We start from the raw sequence: 19,206 nt of genomic DNA, 5'->3' as shown, positions 1-19,206 counted from the left end.
CCCCCGTACGATGACCAACCCCGGGATTCCCGTACGATGACCAACCCCGGGACCCCCGTACGATGACCAACCCCGGGACCCCCGTACGATGACCAACCCCGGGACCCCCGTACGATGACCAACCCCAGGACCCCCGTACGATGACCAACCCCGGGACCCCCGCCGGTGCTGCCTCTCCCCGCCCTTTCCCCGGGGCTGCTCTCGGCCGGCCTCCGGAGCTGCCCCGGTTCCGTGCGGGCGCTCCCGGTGCCCCGGCGGCCGCCGGCGCTGGCGGCTCCGGTCCTCCACGGAGCAGGGGGCAGAGCCGAGCGGCTCCGGACCGCCCTCCGTGTTCCGCTTCCTGCCGCCGCCGCCGCCGGGCAGGATGCGCTCGGCCCCCGCCGCCCGCCCGCCGCCCGCCCAGGTGAGCACCGGCCACCGGCACGGGGGGAGGGTCCGGCCGGCCCCGCGATCCCCGGGCCCCGCTGCCCCGGGCGGTGACACCGGCGCGGGGACGCCGGGACGGGCTTTGCCCCGCCGGGGGATGGAGAGCCCCGGGGCTACCGGCGCAGCCCCGCTCCGGTGCGAGGGGTCGGCGCCGATCCCGGGCAGCACCTGCGGGAGAGAGGCGGGAGACCCCCGGTGCCTCCCCTCGGAGCCGCCGTTACCGGTGCCGGGTTATCTGGGGCAGCGTGGCTGTCTGCCGGTGCCGTGGTTACCGTATCGGTACGGCCGTGACGGTGCCGCCGTTACCGGCACGGTGCTCACCGGAGCCCGGGCTTGGCCGCTGTCCCGGGGTTATCCCGGGATCCATCCTACAGCAGCGGCCGGGACTCATGGATGCCCCGTTAGGGACAGCGCCGGGGGGGGTGGCAAGGCCAGGAGATGCTTCCCGTGCCTCAGTTTCCCCCTCTGGAATGGCGAAGGGCGAAGGGAACAAACGCCGTGCCGGGAGGGCGCGGGGCCACGCCGGGATTTGCAGGGCTCGGATGGAGCCGGGGTCGGTGCCGGTCCTTGTACCGGTGTCACCCCGGGCTGTGCCAGGCTGGCCCCGTGCTCGCCTGTCCGTGCCCCTGTGTCACCCCGGGCTGTGCCAGGCTGGCCCCGGTGTCACCCCCGGGCTGTGCCAGGCTGGCCCCGGTGTCACCCCGGGCTGTGCCAGGCTGGCCCCGGTGTCACCCCGGGCTGTGCCAGGCTGGCCCCGTGCTGTGCCAGGCTGGCCCCGGTGTCACCCCGGGCTGTGCCAGGCTGGCCCCGTGCTCGCCGGCCCGTGGGGCGGCGGGGCCGGACTCTGGACCCGGACTGGGTGGCACAGCCGCGATAACGCTGCCGGGGTCAAAGGCTCCGGCTCTCGCAGGAGTCTCCGGGTGCCGGCGGCGCTGCCATGCAGAGCCCCCCGCGGGCTGGGGACGGGGCCATCCCCGCCCTCCCCGCTCCCGGCGCGGCTGCGGGGGCCGTCCCCGAGCTCCCTGACCGGCCGTGCCCTCCCCGCAGCAGCTCCCGCCCTGACGGCCGAGCTCGGAGCCCCGGCCCCGCAGCGCCGACGGCCATGGGCAGCCACGAGAAGGACCCGTGCTCCCCGAAAAGGGCCCTGTCCCGCTCCAACAGCACCGTGTCCTCCAAGCACAGCAGCGTGCAGCAGGTCCGAGGGTTTGCATCGGGATTTGGGGGGCTCGGAATGAGCGCAGGGAGGCTTTGGGGGCTGTGGGTACCGAATGTCCCTGCCTGGGGACAAGGTGGGCAGCAGCCTGTGGTGCTCAGGGACCCCCGCGCTGACCCCTGTCCCCACAGGGCTCGGAGAGCTGGGAGGTGGTGGAGGAGCCCCGGGGCAGCCCCGGGCAGCAGCCGCAGCGGCACGAGGGGTACCTGCTCAAGAAGAGGAAATGGCCCCTGAAGGGCTGGCACAAGGTAAGGGGCAGAGCTGGCACCAGGAGCCCTGATCTGGGCTGGGCCTGGCAGGATTTGGGCAGGGGGGGCTGGCTCTAGGGGCTGCTGCCTGCACCCCCTCCCAGAACAAACCTTTGCCCTCCATCCCCAGCGGTACTTCGTGCTGGAAAACGGGATCCTGAAATATTCCACCACGCGCCAGGACGTGAGTGTGTGCCCAGGCTGTGGCCACGCAGCCTCCCCGGGGGCTCAGGGCTGGGGACACCCCCGTGGGCCCCCTGAGGAGGGGGCTCTGTGCCCTGACAGGCGTCCCTGCGCTCCCCCAGGTCCTCAAGGGCAAGCTGCACGGTGCCATCGATGTCCGTCAGTCCGTCATGTCCGTCAACAAGAAGGCTCAGAGGGTTGACCTGGACACGGAGGACAACATTTACCACCTCAAGGTGCCACTGGGAGGCCGGAGCTGGGGTGGGACAGGGTTGGGGACATGGGGTGGTGTCCCTCCAACCCGGCCCTGTCCCCAGATCAAGTCCCCGGAGGTGTTCTCCAGCTGGGTCAGCAGCCTGTGCTCCCACCACCACGGCGAGCGGCCGGGGCCGTGTGCCCCGGGGGCCAGCACGCAGGTGGGTGACAGCTGGGGTGACAGCGCCAGGCAGGGCCTGGGCGGGCGGCTCCTGGCACGATCAATGCCCTCTGTGCCCCGCTGCAGGGCCAGTGGACGCGGATGCTGCCCTCGGGCAGCGCCCCTGCCCTGTCCACGCTGGCCAGCTCCCGGGACAAGGTGAGCGCCTGGCTGAAGGACAGCGAGGGGCTGGAGCGCTGCTCGGCCGGTGAGCGGGGCCCCAGGGGGGTGTGGGGCCGGGCAGGGTCCCCGTGGCCGCTCCCTGACCCCCGTGCCCCTGGCAGAGCTGTCGGAGTGCCAGGCCAAGCTGCAGGAGCTGACGGGAATGCTCCAGCACCTGGAGGCCCTGCACCGCATCCCCTCGGCCCCGCTCATCTCCGGCGGCCAGGTGAGAGGGACAGCCGGGGGAGGGAGGGGGTCCCGGGCCCCCCTTTCCTGGCTGCAGCCCCCTCCTGTCCCTCACAGCCCTCGGCTGCCACGGAGAGGCCCAAGAAGGGCCGGAGGAGCACCAAGATCTGGTGCACGCAGAGCTTCGCCAAGGACGACACCATCGGCAGGGTGAGGGTGAGCTGGAACCCCCATCCCGAGCTCTGCCTGGGCACGGAGCCCCCCGGGCGAGCCCCCTGAGCCCCGTGTCCCCCCAGGTGGGCCGCCTGCACGGCTCTGTCCCCAACCTGTCGCGCTACCTGGAGCCGTCGCAGAGCCAGCTGCCCTTCAGCGTGCCCCCGGAGTACAGCCAGCTGCAGCGCAGCTTCTGGGTGCTGGCCCAGAAAGGTGCGGTGGGCCGGGGGCTGAGCCCGGGCGGGGGTCCCGGGGCGGGTTTTGGGCTGCCGGGGCTCAGCCTGACCCCTCCGTGTGCCCCGGCAGTGCACGGCTCGCTGAGCAGCGTGGTGGCGGCGCTGGTGGCCGAGAGGGCCCGGCTGGAGGAGATGCGGCGGGCGCTGGACCGGCAGGGCCCGGCCCCACGGCCCGGCAGCGCCGGCACCGCCGGGGTGAGGGGGCACGGGGGCTGCTCCGGGGGTCCCCTGGCCCTGCCAGCCCTGTCCTGGCTGCAGGGGACCGGCCGGGGGGCTCTGCTCAGCCTCGCCCTTCCCACAGCCCGCCCTGCGCCGCTTCCACTCCCTGTCCGTCTCCTCCGACACCACCCTGGACTCCTTTGCCTCGCTGCACCCGGATGAGGTCAGGGCGGTGGATGGGGAGGTCTGGGGGTGCTGTGGCGCCCCCGGTGCGGGGCTGAGCCGGTGGCTGTGCCCGCAGCCGGACGCGCTGCCCGCCAAGGGCCGCGAGCAGCAGCTCTCCAACCGCAGCATCGTCTCACTGGCCGACTCCCACACCGAGTTCTTCGATGCCTGTGAGGTTTTCCTCTCGGCCAGCTCCTCTGAGAACGAGGTGAGGGGCTTGAGGGGCTCTGCTATGGGGGGCTCTGCTATGGGGGGCTCTGCAGACCCCCCGCCACCCCTCTCTGCTCTGGGTTCATCTGTCCCCTCTCTCTCCCCCGTCCCACCTCATCAGGCGGCCCGAGAGCCGCTCCCGGTGTCCCCCCCAGCCCCCGGTTCCCCCCCGTTCCCGGTGTCCCCCCCAGCCCCCGGGTCCCCCCCGCTCCCCGTGTCCCCCCAGCCCCCGGGTCCCCCCTCTCTCCCCGCTCTCGGGGTCTCCGCAGTCTCTGAGCCCCGGGGGGGGGGCGGGTGCTGCCCCCGCCGCTGCTCCCCCATCCCCCCACCCCGACACCCCCATCCCAGGATCCCGGGGCTCCTCCCACCCTTTCGGGGGGGCCCTTCCCGGTAGCGCCCCCCCCGCCCCCTCCGTGGGGTCCCCCCCACGTCCCCCCGGGACCCCCGGGACCCCCGAAGCCGCCGACGGTCCCTGCGCCTCCTCAGCCCTCGGAGGACGAGTCGTGCATCAGCGAGGTCACCACCAGCGTCTGCGAGGAGCCCACCGAGCCGGGGGGGCCGGGCCGCCCCCCGACAGGTGCGGGGAGTGCCGGGGAGGGCACCGGGGAGGGCACCGGGGGGGGAGCGGCACCGGCGGAGGTGCGGGAAGGGGGAACCGAGGCGGAGGCAGCTCTGCCTCCCGACACGGGAACGGGGAACACGGGACGGGGGAACGGGGGAAGGGACAGCTCCGGGGACTGGTGCGCTCCGTGCCACCGGCCGCTGCCCGGCAGGAGCGGAGCGCCCGGGGCTGCCGGCGGAGCCGCCGCCGCTGGAGCCGCCGCTGGAGCTGCCGGGGCCGGACCCGCGGCGGAGGAGCCGCCTGCCCGCGCCCCCCGCGCCCTCGGGGGACGTGAGCCTGTGGGGGCTCCTGCGGAGCAGCGTGGGCAAGGACCTGTCCCGCGTGGCGCTGCCCGTGCAGCTGAACGAGCCGCTGAACACCCTGCAGCGGCTCTGCGAGGAGCTGGAGTACAGCGAGCTGCTGGACAGGGCCAGCCGCGCCCGCGACCCCCGGCAGCGCCTGGTGAGGGCAACGGGGACACCGGGGGCAGAGGGGACACCGGGGGCAAAGGGGACACCGGGGGCAGAGGGGACACCGGGGGCAAAGGGGACACCAGAGGTTATGTGGGAACAGGGGGACTTTGAGGATTTTGGGGACACGGGGGACCCCAAAGTCATGGGGGAACAGGGGAGAATTTGAGGATTCAGTGGGCTCAGAGGGGCTTGAGGACACACGGGTCTCCTGGGACTTGTGAGAACAGGGGAGGGCAGGTGTGTGCCCAGGCCGGGTGTGGTGACAGCCATGGTGACACGGTGAAACGGTGACAGGGTGGCATGGTGACACGGTGCCATGGTGACATGGTGGCATGGTGACATGGTGGCACGGTGACACAGTGACATGGTCACACGGTGCCATGGTGACACAGTGACACGGTGACACGGTGACACGGTGACACGGTGACACGGTGACAGGTGTACGTGGCCGCCTTTGCCGTGTCCGCCTACGCCTCCACCTACTACCGGGCGGGCAGCAAACCCTTCAACCCCGTGCTGGGCGAGACCTACGAGTGCGTGCGGCCCGACCGCGGCTTCCGCTTCATCAGCGAGCAGGTGGGCACGAGGAGGGGGTCCTGGGGGGCACCCCGGGCTGGGCGGGGCTGGGCGGGGCGCTGGCACGTCCCTCCCTGTCCCCACAGGTCTCCCACCACCCTCCCATCTCCGCCTGCCACGCCGAGTCCGACAACTTTGTCTTCTGGCAAGGTGAGAGTCCGGGAGGGTGTTGGGCACTGGGAGGGTCCCCCCAGGGCGGGGGGATTGGGGGGGTCTCACCTCCTCTTCCTCTTCCTCCTCCTCCTCCTCCAGACATGAGGTGGAAGAACAAATTCTGGGGCAAATCCCTGGAGATCGTCCCCATGGGCACCGTCAATGTCCAGCTGCCCAGGTGAGACCCCAGCCCCACATGGGCGCCCCCACATCCCCGCCCCCGTGCCCCCTGCCCCCCGTGCCCACCCACGAGGGCGCTGCCCGCAGGACCGGTGACCACTACGAGTGGAACAAGGTGACCACGTGCATCCACAACGTGCTGAGCGGGCCCCGCTGGATCGAGCACTACGGGGAGGTGCTGATCCGCAACACCCGCGACGCCTCCTACCACTGCAAGCTCACCTTCTGCAAGGTGTGCCCCGCCCCTTCCTGCCCAGGCTCCGCCCACACGCTGCCCTGACCCCGCCCCCTTCATTATCATGGCCCGGCCCCGCCCCCTCAGGTGTGGCCCCGCCCCTTTGCAGACTTGGTAATTAAACACTGTGTTGTTGCCCCGCCCCTTGTCTGGCCCCACCCCTCACTTATGGCTCCACCCCTTCCTGATAGCCCCACCCTTTCCCCGTGACCCCGCCCTCCCAGTGCCCCACCCTCTGCCAATTACTCTCCTGGCCTCACCCTTTTCCCAGTAGCCCCGCCCTTTCCAAATGACCCCACCCATCATAGCCCCACCCTTTCCCATTGGCTCCGCCCTTTCTAGAAGCCTCCACCCAAAGCCTCATTGCCCCTCCCTTTTCCAATAGCCACACCCTCTCCCAGTGGCCACGCCCCTTTCCAATTACCCCACCCTTTCCAGAAGATTCCTCCTCATGGCCCCACCCTTTTCCCAATAGCCCCACCTTCTCCTAGCCGCACCTTCTCCCCATAGCCCCACCCCTTCCCAGCGGCCCCGCCCTTCCCCAATGACCCCACCCATCATAGCCACGCCCTCTCCCCATAGCCCCACCCCTTCCTAGCAGCCCCGCCCTTCCCCAATGACCCCACCCATCATAGCCACGCCCTCTCCCCATAGCCCCACCCCTTCCCAGCGGCCCCGCCCTTTCCCGCTGACCCCGCCCCCGCTCCCGGCCCCGCCCCCTGAGGCCCCGCTGGCTGAGCCCCGGTGGCCGCAGGCCCGGTACTGGGGCGCGGGGGCCAACGAGGTGCAGGGCGCCGTGCTGAGCCGCGCCGGGACGGCCGTGGAGCGCCTGGCGGGCAAGTGGCACGAGGGGCTGCGCCGCGGGCCCGCCCCGGGCCAGTGCGTCTGGAAAGCCAGTAAGGACCTGGGGGGGACGCCCGGGGGGTTCCCCCGCTCCGGGGGCTCTCTGACCGCCCCGCGCCCCCCACGCAGACCCCATGCCCCGCGACCACGAGAGGAGCTACGGCTTCACGCAGTTCGCGCTGGAGCTGAACGAGCTGACGCCGGAGCTGCGCCGGGTGCTGCCCTCCACGGACACGCGCCTGCGGCCGGACCAGCGGTCAGCGGCGCCCCGGGGGCCGGGCTGGGCAGGCTGGGGCCGGCCGGGGTCACAGCCCTGTCCCGTGTGCCCGCAGGTACCTGGAGGAGGGGAACGTGCCGGCGGCCGAGGCGCAGAAGCGCCAGATCGAGCAGCTGCAGCGCGACCGGCGCCGCGTCATGGAGGAGAACAACATCACCCACCAGGCCCGCTTCTTCAGGTCTGGGGGGCTGCCGGGGCGGGGACCCCCGGATCAGGGCGAGGGGAGACCCGCTGGGGGTCCTGAGGGCAGCTCTTGGCTCAGGGGATGTGGGGCTCTTGGGGGATGTGGGGATCTTACGGGATGGGGAGACCCTTCCCAGGAGTCTTGAAAGAACCCCATAGCTCACAGGGGTGGGGGGACTTTAGGGGAATGAGGAAAGCCCCCCATGAGAGTCCTGAGGGCACCCCAAAGCTCAAGAGGATGTGGGGCTCTCAGGAAATGGGGAAACCCCCCCGCCATGGGCGTCCTGAGGGCACCCCATGGTTCAGGGAGGTGTGGGGGATTTAAGGGAATTGTGAGACCCTCGGGAGGCCTCATGGTTCAGAGGAGCGTGGGGCTCTCGGGGAATGGGAAAAGCCGCCTGGAAGTGCCAACCGTGCCCCCCGCCCCTGCCAGGCGTGTGACAGATGCCAGTGGCAAGGAGTCCTGGGTCACCAACAACACCTACTGGAAGCTGCGCCTGGACCCCGGCTTCTCGCACCTGGACAGCGCCGTGCTCTGGTAGCGCCCCAAACCCGGGGGTGCTGAGCCCCCCAGCCCCTCACAGCAGCGGGGCTGGTCCCCCCAGCACTGGGGGTGCAGACCCCCCGCCCTTTCCGAGCCATTTTGCCGCTGTTTCAGTAAAACTGTGATAGAAACGTGGGAGGGGGGCACTGGCAATGCCTCCCCCCCGCCCCGGGGCAGAGCCTTGGGGACACCTGAGGCACTTGGGGGCAGGGGCTGGCAGTGCCCCCCTGCCCTGGGGGCACAGGATGATAAGGGAGGGTTCAGGGGGTCGCAGGGTGCCCGCGGGCGGGAGGACCCCGCTGCCCCCCCCAAATTGTGCACAGGGGCTGCTCTAATAAAGCCTGTGAAGAGCTGGGGTGTGCAGAGAGATTCCTTCTCTCCCTCCCCTCATCACCAGCCCCGGGGAGCTCAGAACCCCCTCCCAAATTGAGCTGGGGACGCTCAAGTCCCTCCCACGCCCCCGCCGTGCCTCAGTTTCCCTCCCCACACGCACAGAACTGCCCAGAGCCGTGTCCCACAGTGCCCCCTTTATTGCGATATGCTGCTGCCCCCCGCCCCACACCGGGCGCGGGGGGGCTCAATAAATACTTCAGCATTACCCCCCTCCCTTAAAAACCACCCACACCAAAAAACAACCCCCTCCCCACCGCCCTCCCCGCCCTGCCCTCCCCGCTGGCCCCCGCCGCCGCTCCGGGGTGGCACCGGGGGCTGATTGTCAGGCTGAGCCCCGGGATGTGGGGCTGGGGGGCACACGGGACGCAGATTTGGGGTGTCCGGGGAGGCTCTGAGCCCCGCCGTGCCTCAGTTGCCGTAGTAGCCGTAGTAGCCGCCGTCGGTGAGCGGCTCCTTGTCGTAGCTGTCGCCGTTGCGGGGCGGGGAGGAGCTCTCGGTGCTCGAGGGGTACGGGGGGGACACGCGGCGCCGCTTGCACTCGTACAGCCCCGAGTCCGAGGGGTCCCCGGCGGGGGCCTCGCTGCCCCAGCCCTCCAGCTCCTTGCCCTTCTCCTCGCGGGGCTCCCGGTACCAGCCCAGGGCCGCGGCGCCGCCCTTAGGGCCGAACTGCGCGGGGCTCCAGCCGCCCGCGAAGCCGCCCGGGCCCTCGGCGGGGTAGAAGGGCAGGGGCGGGTGCGGCCCGGGCGGCAGCGGCAGCGGCTTCACCCCGTAGGGCAGCGCTTTGCCCCCCCCGTAGCCGCCCTCGTAGCCGCCGTAGTCCAGCGCGCCGGGGCCCGGCGGCTGCTGCGGGGGGAAGAACCAGGACGGGGCGTCCTTGGGGGGCAGGGGCAGCGCTGCCGGCCCCCGCTCCCCCCCGAAGAAGCGGCCCGGGGGCAGCGGGAACTGCTCGGGCAGGAAGGGCTGGAAGCGCGGCGCCGGCAGCAGCTGCTGGCAGCCCGGAGCCTCCGGCGGGGACGGCGTCAGGCGCTCGCTCTCCGGGCCCGGGTACATCCTGGGGGGACACACGGTGCGGGTTTTGGGGGGCTGCTCCCGCCCGATGGGGCCGGGAGGGGAGCGGGGGTGACACTCACGAGTCAAAGTTGTCCCGGAATCCTTTGGCGAAGGGGTTGTGGTCGATCTTCAGCTGCGTGATCTGGGGGAATGTGGTTGGGGGCGCTGCTGGCGGCTCGTTCCTTTCCCCCCATCCCAGCAGAATCCCGCCCTTCGCCTGGGCAGGGGGTGCTGGGGGGCGCTGAAGGGGTTTGGGGGGGAACTGGGATGTGAGAGATGGTCCTGGGGGGTAATGGGGAACCTGGGGGAGACTGAAGGGATCCAGGGGAGGCTCTGGAAACCTGAGGGGATCTGAGGGCACTGGGAGGCCCCTGGGATGCCGAGGGGATGCAGGGGGAGATCCTGGGATGTTGTGGGAATGCGTGAGATGGTTCTGGGAGGGATGGTGGGTGCTGAGGGGACCAGGGGGTGGTTCTGGAAGTCTCAGGGGATGCAGGCAGCACTGGGAGGCCCCTGGGATGCTGGGGGGATGCAGGGGACGATCCTGGGTTGCCGAGGGGATGCAGGGGACGATCCTGGGATGCCGAGGGGATGTACCTGGGGTCGCAGGGATGCTGCAGCCCTGGGTGCTGGCAGGCGGGGGTGGCCTGGTCCAAGGCCGGGGGGTTTCCCTGAAGCCCAGCACCCCCCGGATGCTGCTGGGGGATTAACGGGGCTGCCCTGGGGGCGGTTTTGGGTGGCTGTGGTGGCACTGGGATATCCCAGCTGGTTTCTGGGAGGCCGCTGCGGGCGTTGCTGGGATTTTTGTGCTCTTGGGGGGTTTTTGGGGGGTTCCATGCTGGGGGCTGGCGGGGGGCTCGCACTCACGTCGGCGTTCTGGTAGGCGGTGACGGCGATGAACTGGGTCTCGGGGAAGGCGAAGGTGTGGGTGTGCGGGGAGGGGTACCCGTCCTCCCCCTCGCCCTCCTTCACCTCCGTGACGTGCAGCCGCGGCTGGTACTTGTGCAGCGACTGCAGCACGATCATCTGCGGGGTAAAACGGGACGGCCAGCGGTCAGGGGGGGTCGCAGCGAGCTGCCAGGGCGGCGGGACCCTCCCCTCACCTGTCCGACGTTGTTGGAGGCTCCCTTGTTGTTGGTGAGCTTCAGCTTCCCGAAGGAAACCTCCTGCCGCATCCAGTGCGCGCCCGTGTTGGGCGAGTCGGGGTGCAGGTACAGGCGGTTCCCTGGGCGGGGACAGCGGCCACGGCGTCACCCCCGCCCCGGCAGCGGCCGGACGGTGAGGAGGAGGAGGAGGAGGGGGGATGAAGGGCCCGTACCTGGCATGCTGCCCTCGGCCTTCCCGCACTGCACCCACTTGCCGCCCTGGTAGCGCCAGTGGTGCTGGTCCACCAGCACCACGTCCACGCAGACGCTGTAGTGCGCCGCGGGGTTCAGCCCCGACAGGCTGAAGCTGAGGAAGGGGAACATTCGCCTGGGCAGGGGACAGAGGCACAGACACCGTCACCCCCCCGCCCGGCCCGTGCGCACCGGGCAGTTTGGGGATGATGGGGAAACTGAGGCAGGCGCTGCCCCCCCCCGCTGCCCGCGAGCAGCTGAGTGACCCCGGCAGCTGCTGGGGGCTGCTCTCGGGGCCGAGCCCCCCCGGCACCTTCCTCCCCCTCCCCAGGCACCTTCCGGATCGGAAACCAACACCGCTGCTATTTCGGGCCGGGCGCCAGCCCGCGCCAAGGGCAGGAAGGGGACACGGTGGCACCGGGGGGGACCACGGGGTGGCAGCTGCCACCCCCCCGGGGCTGCACCCGCTGCCTCCCGGGCGTCCCCTGAAACCACAGGGGCGCTGCCCTGGGACAGCTCTGCCCGCTGCTCTGCCCCTCGTGGGGACTCATCCCAGTGCCCCCAGTGCCCCCAGTGCCCCCAGTGTCCCCAATAGCCCCAGTATCCCCAGTATCCCCAGCAGCCCCAGTGTCCCCACTATCCCCAGTATCCCCAGTGTCCCCAATGTCCCCAGTATCCCCAGTATCCCCAGTATCCCCAATAGCCCCAGTATCTCCAGTATCCCCAGTATCCCCAGTGTCCCCAGTATCCCCAGTATCCCCAGTGGCCCCAGTAGCCCCAGTGTCCCAAATAGCCCCAGTATCCCCAGTATCCCCAGTATCCCCACTATCCCCAGTATTCCCAGTATCCCCAGTATCCCCAGTATTCCCAGTGGCCCTGGTTGGTGTCAGGGCCTCCAGCCGCGGCCGTGGGCACCAGTTCAGGCCCCCCCGTGGCTCCCGGCCATGGAATTTTGGCAACTCCTGGAGCCCCGATGGCCGGAGCTGGACACCGGTGTCCCCCCCCCCCGCTGCTGTCCGGTCACCCCATTAATGTCACCCCCTCCAGAACGCCACCAGCGCCACCACCCCTCAATTCCCCACCCGGGGAATCTTCACCCCCAATTCCTGAGGGGACGGGGGACACGAGGGGAAAAGGGGGGTCCGGCCCCCCCCTGCAGGAAGCGGGGCCGGGGGAAGAGCAGTGGAAAGAAAAGTCAGCGGGTGGAGGCTGACTCAAAATTGCCCTTGCGAGAGAGTGAGGAATTGAAAAAGAAAGAGAAGAAAAAGAAAAAAAAAATAGAAAGAGAAAGAAAAAAATGAGAAGAAAAAAAAATATACAGAAAAAGAAAATAGAAGAAAATTAAGATTAAGAAAAAGAAGGGGCGGGGGAGGAAGATGAAATAGAAAAAGAAGTAGAAAAAGGAAGAGAAAAATGAAAAACTATGAAAAAAATAAGAGGAAAAAATGAAGAATCAGGAGGAGAAGAGAAAGAAGGAGAAGATAAAGACTAAAAACAAGAGCATGAAAATAGCAAGAATAAGAATAAAGAGACGATAAAGAAAGCGATAAAGAAGAAGATAAAGATGAAGATAAAGAAAAAGATTAAAAGAGAAGTAAGAAGAGAAAGCAGCGGAGCCAGCAGCAGCCGGGCTGAGGAGCTGCCCGTGCTCGGGACCGGCGCTGTCCCCGAGCATCCCGGGCGTGCCCAGGTCCCCCCAGGTGCCCCCGAGCGCGCTCAGACCCCGCTGTCCCCTCTGTGTCCCCACAGGGGCCGGCCCCGCGGGCTCGCATCTGCTCACATCAGCGAGCACGGGGGGTTCCAGCCGCTGATCGAAAATCGCGACCGCATTAAAAACCACCCGGGAGCTGCGAGCCGAGGCTGGGCCCCGGCCGGGCCGAGCTCCCAGCGCTCTGCTGCACCGGCCCAGCTCTGCAGGGAGCACAGAGGAAAAAAAAAAAACCAACAAAAAAACAGCTTTTTTGGGCTGGTTTGGTTGGTTTTTTTTGCCTTTCTCTCCCCAGCGCGTCCCCCGCGCTGCCAGCCGAGCCCCGGCGCTCACACGCTGCGGGGAAACCGCACGGGCACGGCAGGGCGGGGGCAGCAGCCGAAACCGCGCTCGCCTCGCCTTTATTTTTAAACCCCCGGAGCCCGAGCCCGGCCCGGGCAGCCCTCGGCTCCCCCGGGCCCGGGCGCTGCGGTTTGGGAGGTGCCCCCTCCCCAAAAGGCGGGTGGGCACCGCTGGTTCCGCCCTCGGACGGTTTCGTTCAGGCGCTCGGTGCGGCACCGGGACACCGAGGGGACACCGAGGGGACACCGAGGGGACAGCTGGGGACAGCTGGGGACACTGCGGGGCTGGGGACACACGGAGGGCGGCCAGGTGGAGCAAAGGAGGCCCGGGGGCTCCAAACCCCCGGCAGAGCCTCCCCAGCCCCCGGCAGGCTCGGGGGGGCTGCGGCTTCCTGAGCCTCCTCATCCTCATCCTCATCCTCATCCTCATCCTCATCCTCCTCCTCATCCTCCTCCTCATCCTCCTCCTCCTCCTCCTCCTCATCCTCATCCTCATCCTCATCCTCATCCTCCTCCTCACCTGGCAGCAGCGCAGGGACCACAGGAGCCACCGGGGCCGCGTGGGACACGGGACACGGGAACAGGACAAGGGACACAGGACAAGGGACACGGGACACGGGAACAGGACATGGGACACAGGACATGGGACACGGGACACGGGCCAGCCCCCGCTGCACGGCACAGGGCACAGGGCAGCGTGACATGGCGTGGTGGCACGGCAATGCAAGGCACGGTGACATGGAACAGTGGTGACACATCAATGTATGGCACGGTGACATGGCACAGTGACATGACATGGGACACATCAATGTATGGCATGGTGACATGGAAGAGCTGCTGGACATGGTGACACACCAACACATGGCAGGGGGACATGGCACGGTGACATGGCAGGGGGACATGGCACGGTGACATGGCATGGTGACATGGCACGGTGACATGGCACGGGGACATGGCACAGGGACATGGCACAGGGACATGGCACGGTGACATGGCACGGGGACATGGCATGGGGACATGGCACAGGGACATGGCAATGCACGCCGTGGTGCCACAGCGCGGTGGCACATCTGGACGAGTCCCGGTGGCAGCTGGTGACACGGCAGGGCTGTGTGGCTCGGCACATCTGCACAGCACAGCTGCACCGCCCGTGTGGGTGACGGGGCACAGCCAAATGTCACAGCACAGAGGGACACGGTGACAAGTCACAACGTGTCTGCACCAACCCCGCCGAGCTGCCGGCCGGGCCCTGCGTGTCCCCAGCCCTGCCAGCCCAGAGAGCCATCCCCAGGGCCCCCAGAATGCGCTGCCACCTCTGGGGACCCTCCTCAGGCACGGCCACCCCTCAGATCAAAGCCACTTTGTGTCCCCAAAGCCACCCCAGTGTCCTGTCTGAAGGCAAAGCCGTCCCTGGTGTCCCCAAACACAGAGAGAGCCCCTGCACCCCCAAAGGCGGCTCTGAGCCACCTCCAAGTGCAGAGACAGCCCCTCGTGTCCCCTGTGACAGGGACAGCCCTTCTGTGTCCCCTCGAAAGGCAAAGCCAGGCCCTGTGTCACCCCAAAGCACAGGGCCAGCCCCCGAGTCCCTTCAAAATGCAAAGACGGGCCCTGTCCCAAAAGGCAGTGCCCCAAAAGATCCCAAAGGGCAGAGCCAGCCCCTGTGTCACCCCGAAGGGCAGAGCCAGCCCCTGTGTCACCCCGAAGGGCAGAGCCAGCCCCTGTGTCACCCCAAAAAGCAGTGCCAGTCCCTGTGTCACCCCAAAGCACAGGGCCAGCCCCTGTGTCACCCCAAAGGGCAGAGCCAGCCCCGGCAGGAATTCCCTGTGCCTGGCACTGCCAGGGTGCAGGCGAGTCCTGGGGGTTTCTGCAGGAATCCTGCCCTGCCGGGCCCCAGGAGCCACGGGGGACACAGCGGGGACAGGGACGGGGACAGGGATGGGGACAGGGGTAGGGATGGGGACAGGGACAGGGACGGGGACAGGGGCAGGGATGGGGACACGGATGGGGACAGGGACAGTCGTGTGAAGCCGGCCGGGGTTGGTCTGCACGGGGATGGTTGGGCTGGGGTGGCCCAGGACAGGCGGGCACGGCTCAGGCTGGAACACTCGGGCTGGCACGGCTCAGGCGGGCACGGCTCAGGCTGGCACGGCTCAGGCGGGCATGGCTCGGGCTGGCACGGGACAGCAGGAGCGGTGCCAGCAGGGTCAATCACAGGCCTGGCCAGCTCCGCCCAGCGCCCCCGTGTCCCCCCAGGCTGGATCCCCCCGGGTCCTGCACCCGTCGGTGCTGAGGAGCGGGCGGGACGCGGTCCCAGAGCCACGGCGGGACGGGACCGAGCGCCCTCCCTGCCCCAGAGCCCCCAGCCCGGGCTTTGGGGTCCCCTTTGGGGCTCACGGCTCCCTCGAGCCCCGCTGGGGTTTCTTTCCTGTCTCTGCAGCGCTGCAGCCCGGCCCTGCACGCTGCAAGAGCAGCTCAGGGTCGGGGGAAACGGATGTTCTGTGGCTCGGGGTTTGACGCTCCCCATGGGCTGGGCTTGCGTGAGCCCCCCCTGAGGCGGGCAAACCCCCCCAGGCCGCAGCCCCGCCGTGGCAGGGGATGGAGATGGGGAAAAAACCCCAAAATCGGCGGTTTCAGGCTGGGAGAGGAAAGCAGAGGCGCAGGGGGCAGGGGGGGTGGGATCTGCGGGGCCGCCTCAGTCTCCAGACCCTCAGCTCCGGCTGTGACACGGCGGGGAGGGCACATCCCCAGCACCCAGCTGGGAAAGAGAGCACAAAAGGGGGGGGAAAGCGGAATTCCAGCACATTCCTGCGGGGCCTGAGGGGTGGCGGGCGACAAACAACAAATTGGGGTGGCCGCCCCCCTGCCACCCCCTGGGGACGCGTCCCCCCCTCCGTGCCGGGCTCGCAGCGTCCCCGGGCTCGGCCGTGCCAAACCAAGCGGCCCTAACGTGTTTAGACTTCCACCGCATCCAGCAGGTCGGGCTCAGCATCGAAGTGACACCGTCTGTGTGCGGCCGAGGGGACACCGAGGGACCCCGGGCACGGGGGGCAGCAGGGGCTGGGGGGGCCGTGCCAGCTGCTGAGGGCACAGAGCGGGGGCGCAGCTCTTGCCTCGGGGTTTGGGGGCCCCTCGGGGTGATCTGGGGGCGGCAGGGCTGTGTGGGATCCCTGCCGTGATCCCATTGCCAGGGGACCCCAAAGTGCAGCCCAGGGTGGGTTCTCCTCATCCTCATCACCCCAATGTGGGGCCCAAGGACGGGGTTGACATTTTGGAGTCCCCTTGCTCCACGTCCTGGCGACTCCACGGCCCCACAGGGCCTGTGTGGTGCCCAGACCCCCCAAACTGGGGTTCGGGCAGAGCCCCCAAAATCCCCAATCCTCTCCAGCCCCCAAATCTGCAGCCCAGCACGGCGGGGACAGCGAGTGCCCGGCGGTGGCGTCATCAAGGGCGATTTTGGCAGCCGGGACGTGCCCAAAACGCTGCCCCTGCCCTGGTCACAGAGCTCGGGGGGTTTCCAGCCCAGAGAGGGGACAGGGAGGGGACAGGGAGGGGACAGGTGCCACCCACCCGCCCACGGCGCCCTGGGGTGGCAGCAGCTCCTCTGCACTTGTTGCAGGGCCGAGCTCCGGATCCGGCCCGTGGGCTGGGGCCGGATCAGAGCCGCCCGCGGGCCCCAGGCAGCGCCGCCACCGCTGCCACCCCCGTGACCCCCCTGTCCCTCCCTGACACAGCTGGGGACACCCCCAGACCCTTTTCTGCTTCCCACAAACCTCAACCCCCGAGGAAACAGCACCAGGAGAATTCAGGGATGCTTTGCCTCCCCCTCCCAGGCTTTTCGTAAAACCCACGAGGGGACGGGGGTCCCATCTTACACCCCCAGCTCCACAAACACCTCCCGCCCTTCCAGCCCTTTGGGGAGGCGAGGCAGGACCCCCCCAGCCCCTCACGGGGTCTGTCCCACCCCGTCACTGCTGTGTCCCCATCCCCGCACCCCCGGTGCCGACACGGGACCCCCGCCCTGCCCGGTGCCGGTGGCGCTGCCCATCTCTGCGGCGGCGGCCCCGTTCCCCCGGGGCTCTCAGGTTCCCCTCGGTATCCCCACCTCGTCCCCTCCGTCGCCTCACACGTCTCGAGACCCTTCCCTGTCCCCGCACGGCCCGGTCCCCGCCGGCCCCTGTCCCGCTCCGTCCCTGTCCAGCCCAGCCCAGTCCCCTCCAGGCCCTCCCGGTGCCCCCGGCTCTCCGGCGGTCCCCGGTGGTCCCCGGTGCCCCCGGTGCTCACCTGCCCTGCTTGGTGATGATCATCTCGGTCTGGTGCTTGTGGAACTTGGCCCAGAGCGGGAAATTGTTGAGCATCACCTGCACCTTCCCGGCCGCCCGGTACCCGGGCAGGGCACAGAGCGGGGGGCACAGCGGGCCCCCCCCGCCGCCGAACCCGCCCTCGGCGCCCGCGTAACCTTCCAGCGGCGGGGCGGGGGGCGGCGGCGCCCGGTACGGCGGGCACGGCCCCAGGAAGCGGCCGCCGAAGCCGCCGGGAGCGCCGTAAGGGAGCGGGGGGGCTCCCGGTTCCGGTGCCCCTCCATCACCGAAGAAAGCGGCGGCGGCGGCGTCCCGCGGGCCCGGCGGCTCCTTGGCGAAGCCGGCGGCGGCGCTGAGCATGGGGGCGGCGGGCCGGGGGGCTCCGGTGCCCGGCTCCAGCGCGCCCATGGACGGGCGGGGGGCGCCGGCCCCGCTCAGCCGCTCATGGGGGTCCCCGGGGCCCGGCGCCGCTCAGCGCTGCCCGCCCGGCCGCGCTCCCGCCGCCCCCTCCATGCCCGGTGCTACCGGGGCGGCCCCGAGCGGCGGCGGCGGCTCCGGGACGGCCAAGAGGGAGCGGGGGCAAAAAAACCAACCCGGCAAAAATCCCCAAAAGCAGCCGGAAAAACCCCGAAAGTGCCGCGGGGGCTCCGCGCCCGCTGCCGGTGCCGGTGCCGGTGCCTCACGCGCTCCACCTGCCCGGCCCCGCGCCTCTTATCCAAAGAAGCGGCTCCGCTGCCGAGCTCCGCCTGCAGCCCCTCCCCAGCCCCGAGCGGGGCGGGCCGGGGGCGGGCCGGGGACAGCGCGGGGACCGCGACACGCGGGGAGCGGGCACGGGACGGGGGACACGGGCAGGGGACGCGGGAGCGCGGGACGGGGACAGGGATGGCGGCAGGGACAGCGCGGGGACAGGGGGACACGGGGGCCACGCTCCTGTCGCTGTTTGGGGCTCAGGGGGGACACAGGGAAGGGACAATTCGGGTCCTCCCCTGCTCTGGTGACGCTGCACGCGCTGGGGGGGTGACACTGAGGGCTCCTGGTCCCCCTCCCCTTCTCTGTTTTGGGGTGGCCTGAGATCCCCGGGAGGCTCAGCCGGGCCCAGCCGTGCCCACCCCTGTGCCCTGTCCCGTGCCCAGCCCGGGCCAGGCCATCCCGGCCCCTGTCCTTGACCCCGCGGTGCCCGGGGAAGTCCCGGTGCCCCCCGGAGCCCCCCCAGGCGCTGTCCCCGCCGTGGCCGCGGCCCCTGGCAGGAGCCCAGCCCGGTCCCGTCGATATTTTCCATTGCCAGCGGCGCGGTGCCACCCCCAGAGCGCACCCAGGGACGGTGGCACTGCCGCTGTCCCCGCTCCTGGCAGCTGGGGGACCCCGCTGGAGCTGGGGTGGGCACGGACGGACAGGGGGACACGGGGGGCGGTACCGAACCCACACCGGGACCCCCGGGGATCAGGGTCATGGGTGTGACCCCGGGGACAGGAATGGGGACAGGGGATGGGACTGAGGATGGGGACAGGAATGGGGACAAGGGATGGGAATGGGGACAGGAGACAGGGATAGGGATGGGGACAAGGACAGGACTGGGTATGGGGACAGGAATAGGGACAGAGACAGAGATGGGGGCATGGGACAGGAATGGAGACAGCAGTGGGGATGAAGATGAGACAGGACTGGGGATGGGGACAGGGATGGGGACAAGGGACACGAATGGGCATGGGGACAGGATTGGAGATGGGAACGCGGATGAGGATGACAGAGGTGGAGATGAGGGCACAGATAAGGATGGGGACAGGGATGAGGATGTGGCCCGGGATGGGGACGGGTCGGTCACAGGGACGGGGATGAAGAATGGGGACAGCGCTGCCCCTCCCCGGAGCGGCCCAGCCCAGCAGGAGGAAATGGCGAGTTAAGGATGGGCAGGGCGGCCGGGACGGGATCCCCGGGTCCCCAGGCTCGGGGGTGTCCCGGGGGTGTCCGGGGGTGTCCCGGGGTGTCCCGGGGTGTCCGGGGGTGTCCGGGGGTGTCCCGGGCTGTCCCGGGCTGTCCCGGCGGTTCTGCACTGCCCCAGCACACGCACCTTAGCAGCCATTCGGGCCGCCCTTGCAGCGCTGCCATTGTTCAGAGGGGTCCCGGCCTTCAATCTCTAT

General features: G+C 69.7%; 2 protein-coding genes across 4 annotated transcripts; one reads left to right on the top strand and one right to left on the bottom strand.

Annotated features, from left to right (window-relative positions):
- The first annotated feature begins 140 nt into the window (after positions 1–140).
- On the top strand, positions 141–8,293 carry OSBPL7 (oxysterol binding protein like 7). Of its 3 annotated transcripts, none has more exons than XM_077190862.1 (23): positions 141–403; positions 1,474–1,621; positions 1,771–1,887; positions 2,018–2,071; positions 2,193–2,306; positions 2,388–2,486; positions 2,573–2,693; positions 2,770–2,873; positions 2,951–3,043; positions 3,130–3,259; positions 3,353–3,477; positions 3,584–3,664; positions 3,743–3,874; positions 4,363–4,453; positions 4,650–4,939; positions 5,389–5,526; positions 5,613–5,676; positions 5,779–5,857; positions 5,947–6,091; positions 6,849–6,990; positions 7,067–7,193; positions 7,270–7,392; positions 7,831–8,293. In XM_077190862.1, the coding sequence occupies exons 1-23, from the start codon at positions 141–143 to the stop codon at positions 7,937–7,939; spliced, it is 2,889 nt and encodes a 962-aa protein (XP_077046977.1). In that variant the 3' UTR covers positions 7,940–8,293. The 3 variants fall into 3 exon arrangements, with proteins under 3 accessions (XP_077046977.1, XP_077046976.1, XP_077046978.1); XM_077190861.1 differs by having other exon boundaries at positions 2,951–3,049; XM_077190863.1 differs by lacking the exon at positions 141–403 and having other exon boundaries at positions 1,364–1,621; positions 2,951–3,049.
- Positions 8,294–8,622: 329 nt separating this feature from the next.
- Positions 8,623–17,716, bottom strand: TBX21 (T-box transcription factor 21). The gene is made up of 6 exons (XM_054649766.2): positions 17,052–17,716; positions 10,703–10,857; positions 10,488–10,609; positions 10,252–10,410; positions 9,465–9,526; positions 8,623–9,385 (listed from the first exon to the last, which is right to left on the bottom strand). Exons 1-6 carry the CDS (start codon positions 17,474–17,476, stop codon positions 8,743–8,745), a joined length of 1,566 nt encoding a protein of 521 aa, XP_054505741.2. The 5' UTR covers positions 17,477–17,716; the 3' UTR covers positions 8,623–8,742.
- Between the last annotated feature and the right edge of the window lie 1,490 nt (positions 17,717–19,206).

This window comes from Agelaius phoeniceus, chromosome 26 (assembly GCF_051311805.1).
Source record: "Agelaius phoeniceus isolate bAgePho1 chromosome 26, bAgePho1.hap1, whole genome shotgun sequence".
Taxonomy (NCBI): Eukaryota; Metazoa; Chordata; class Aves; order Passeriformes; family Icteridae; genus Agelaius; species Agelaius phoeniceus.
Note: the sequence above shows the minus strand (reverse complement) of the source record. Positions and strands in the feature narration are given on the sequence as shown.

Excerpts from the sequence above, each read along its gene's own strand:
- OSBPL7 (XM_077190861.1), top strand. The coding sequence starts at position 141 with ATGACCAACCCCGGGACCCCCGCCGGTGCTGCCTCTCCCCGCCCTTTC. Across the intron at positions 1,622-1,770 it reads AGCACAGCAGCGTGCAGCAG|GGCTCGGAGAGCTGGGAGGT; the intron begins GTCCGAGGGTTT and ends CTGTCCCCACAG. Across the intron at positions 1,888-2,017 it reads CCCTGAAGGGCTGGCACAAG|CGGTACTTCGTGCTGGAAAA; the intron begins GTAAGGGGCAGA and ends CTCCATCCCCAG.
- TBX21 (XM_054649766.2), bottom strand. The coding sequence starts at position 17,476 with ATGGGCGCGCTGGAGCCGGGCACCGGAGCCCCCCGGCCCGCCGCCCCC. Across the intron at positions 10,411-10,487 it reads CCTCCAACAACGTCGGACAG|ATGATCGTGCTGCAGTCGCT; the intron begins GTGAGGGGAGGG and ends TTTACCCCGCAG. Across the intron at positions 9,527-10,251 it reads CCGCCTACCAGAACGCCGAC|ATCACGCAGCTGAAGATCGA; the intron begins GTGAGTGCGAGC and ends ACATTCCCCCAG.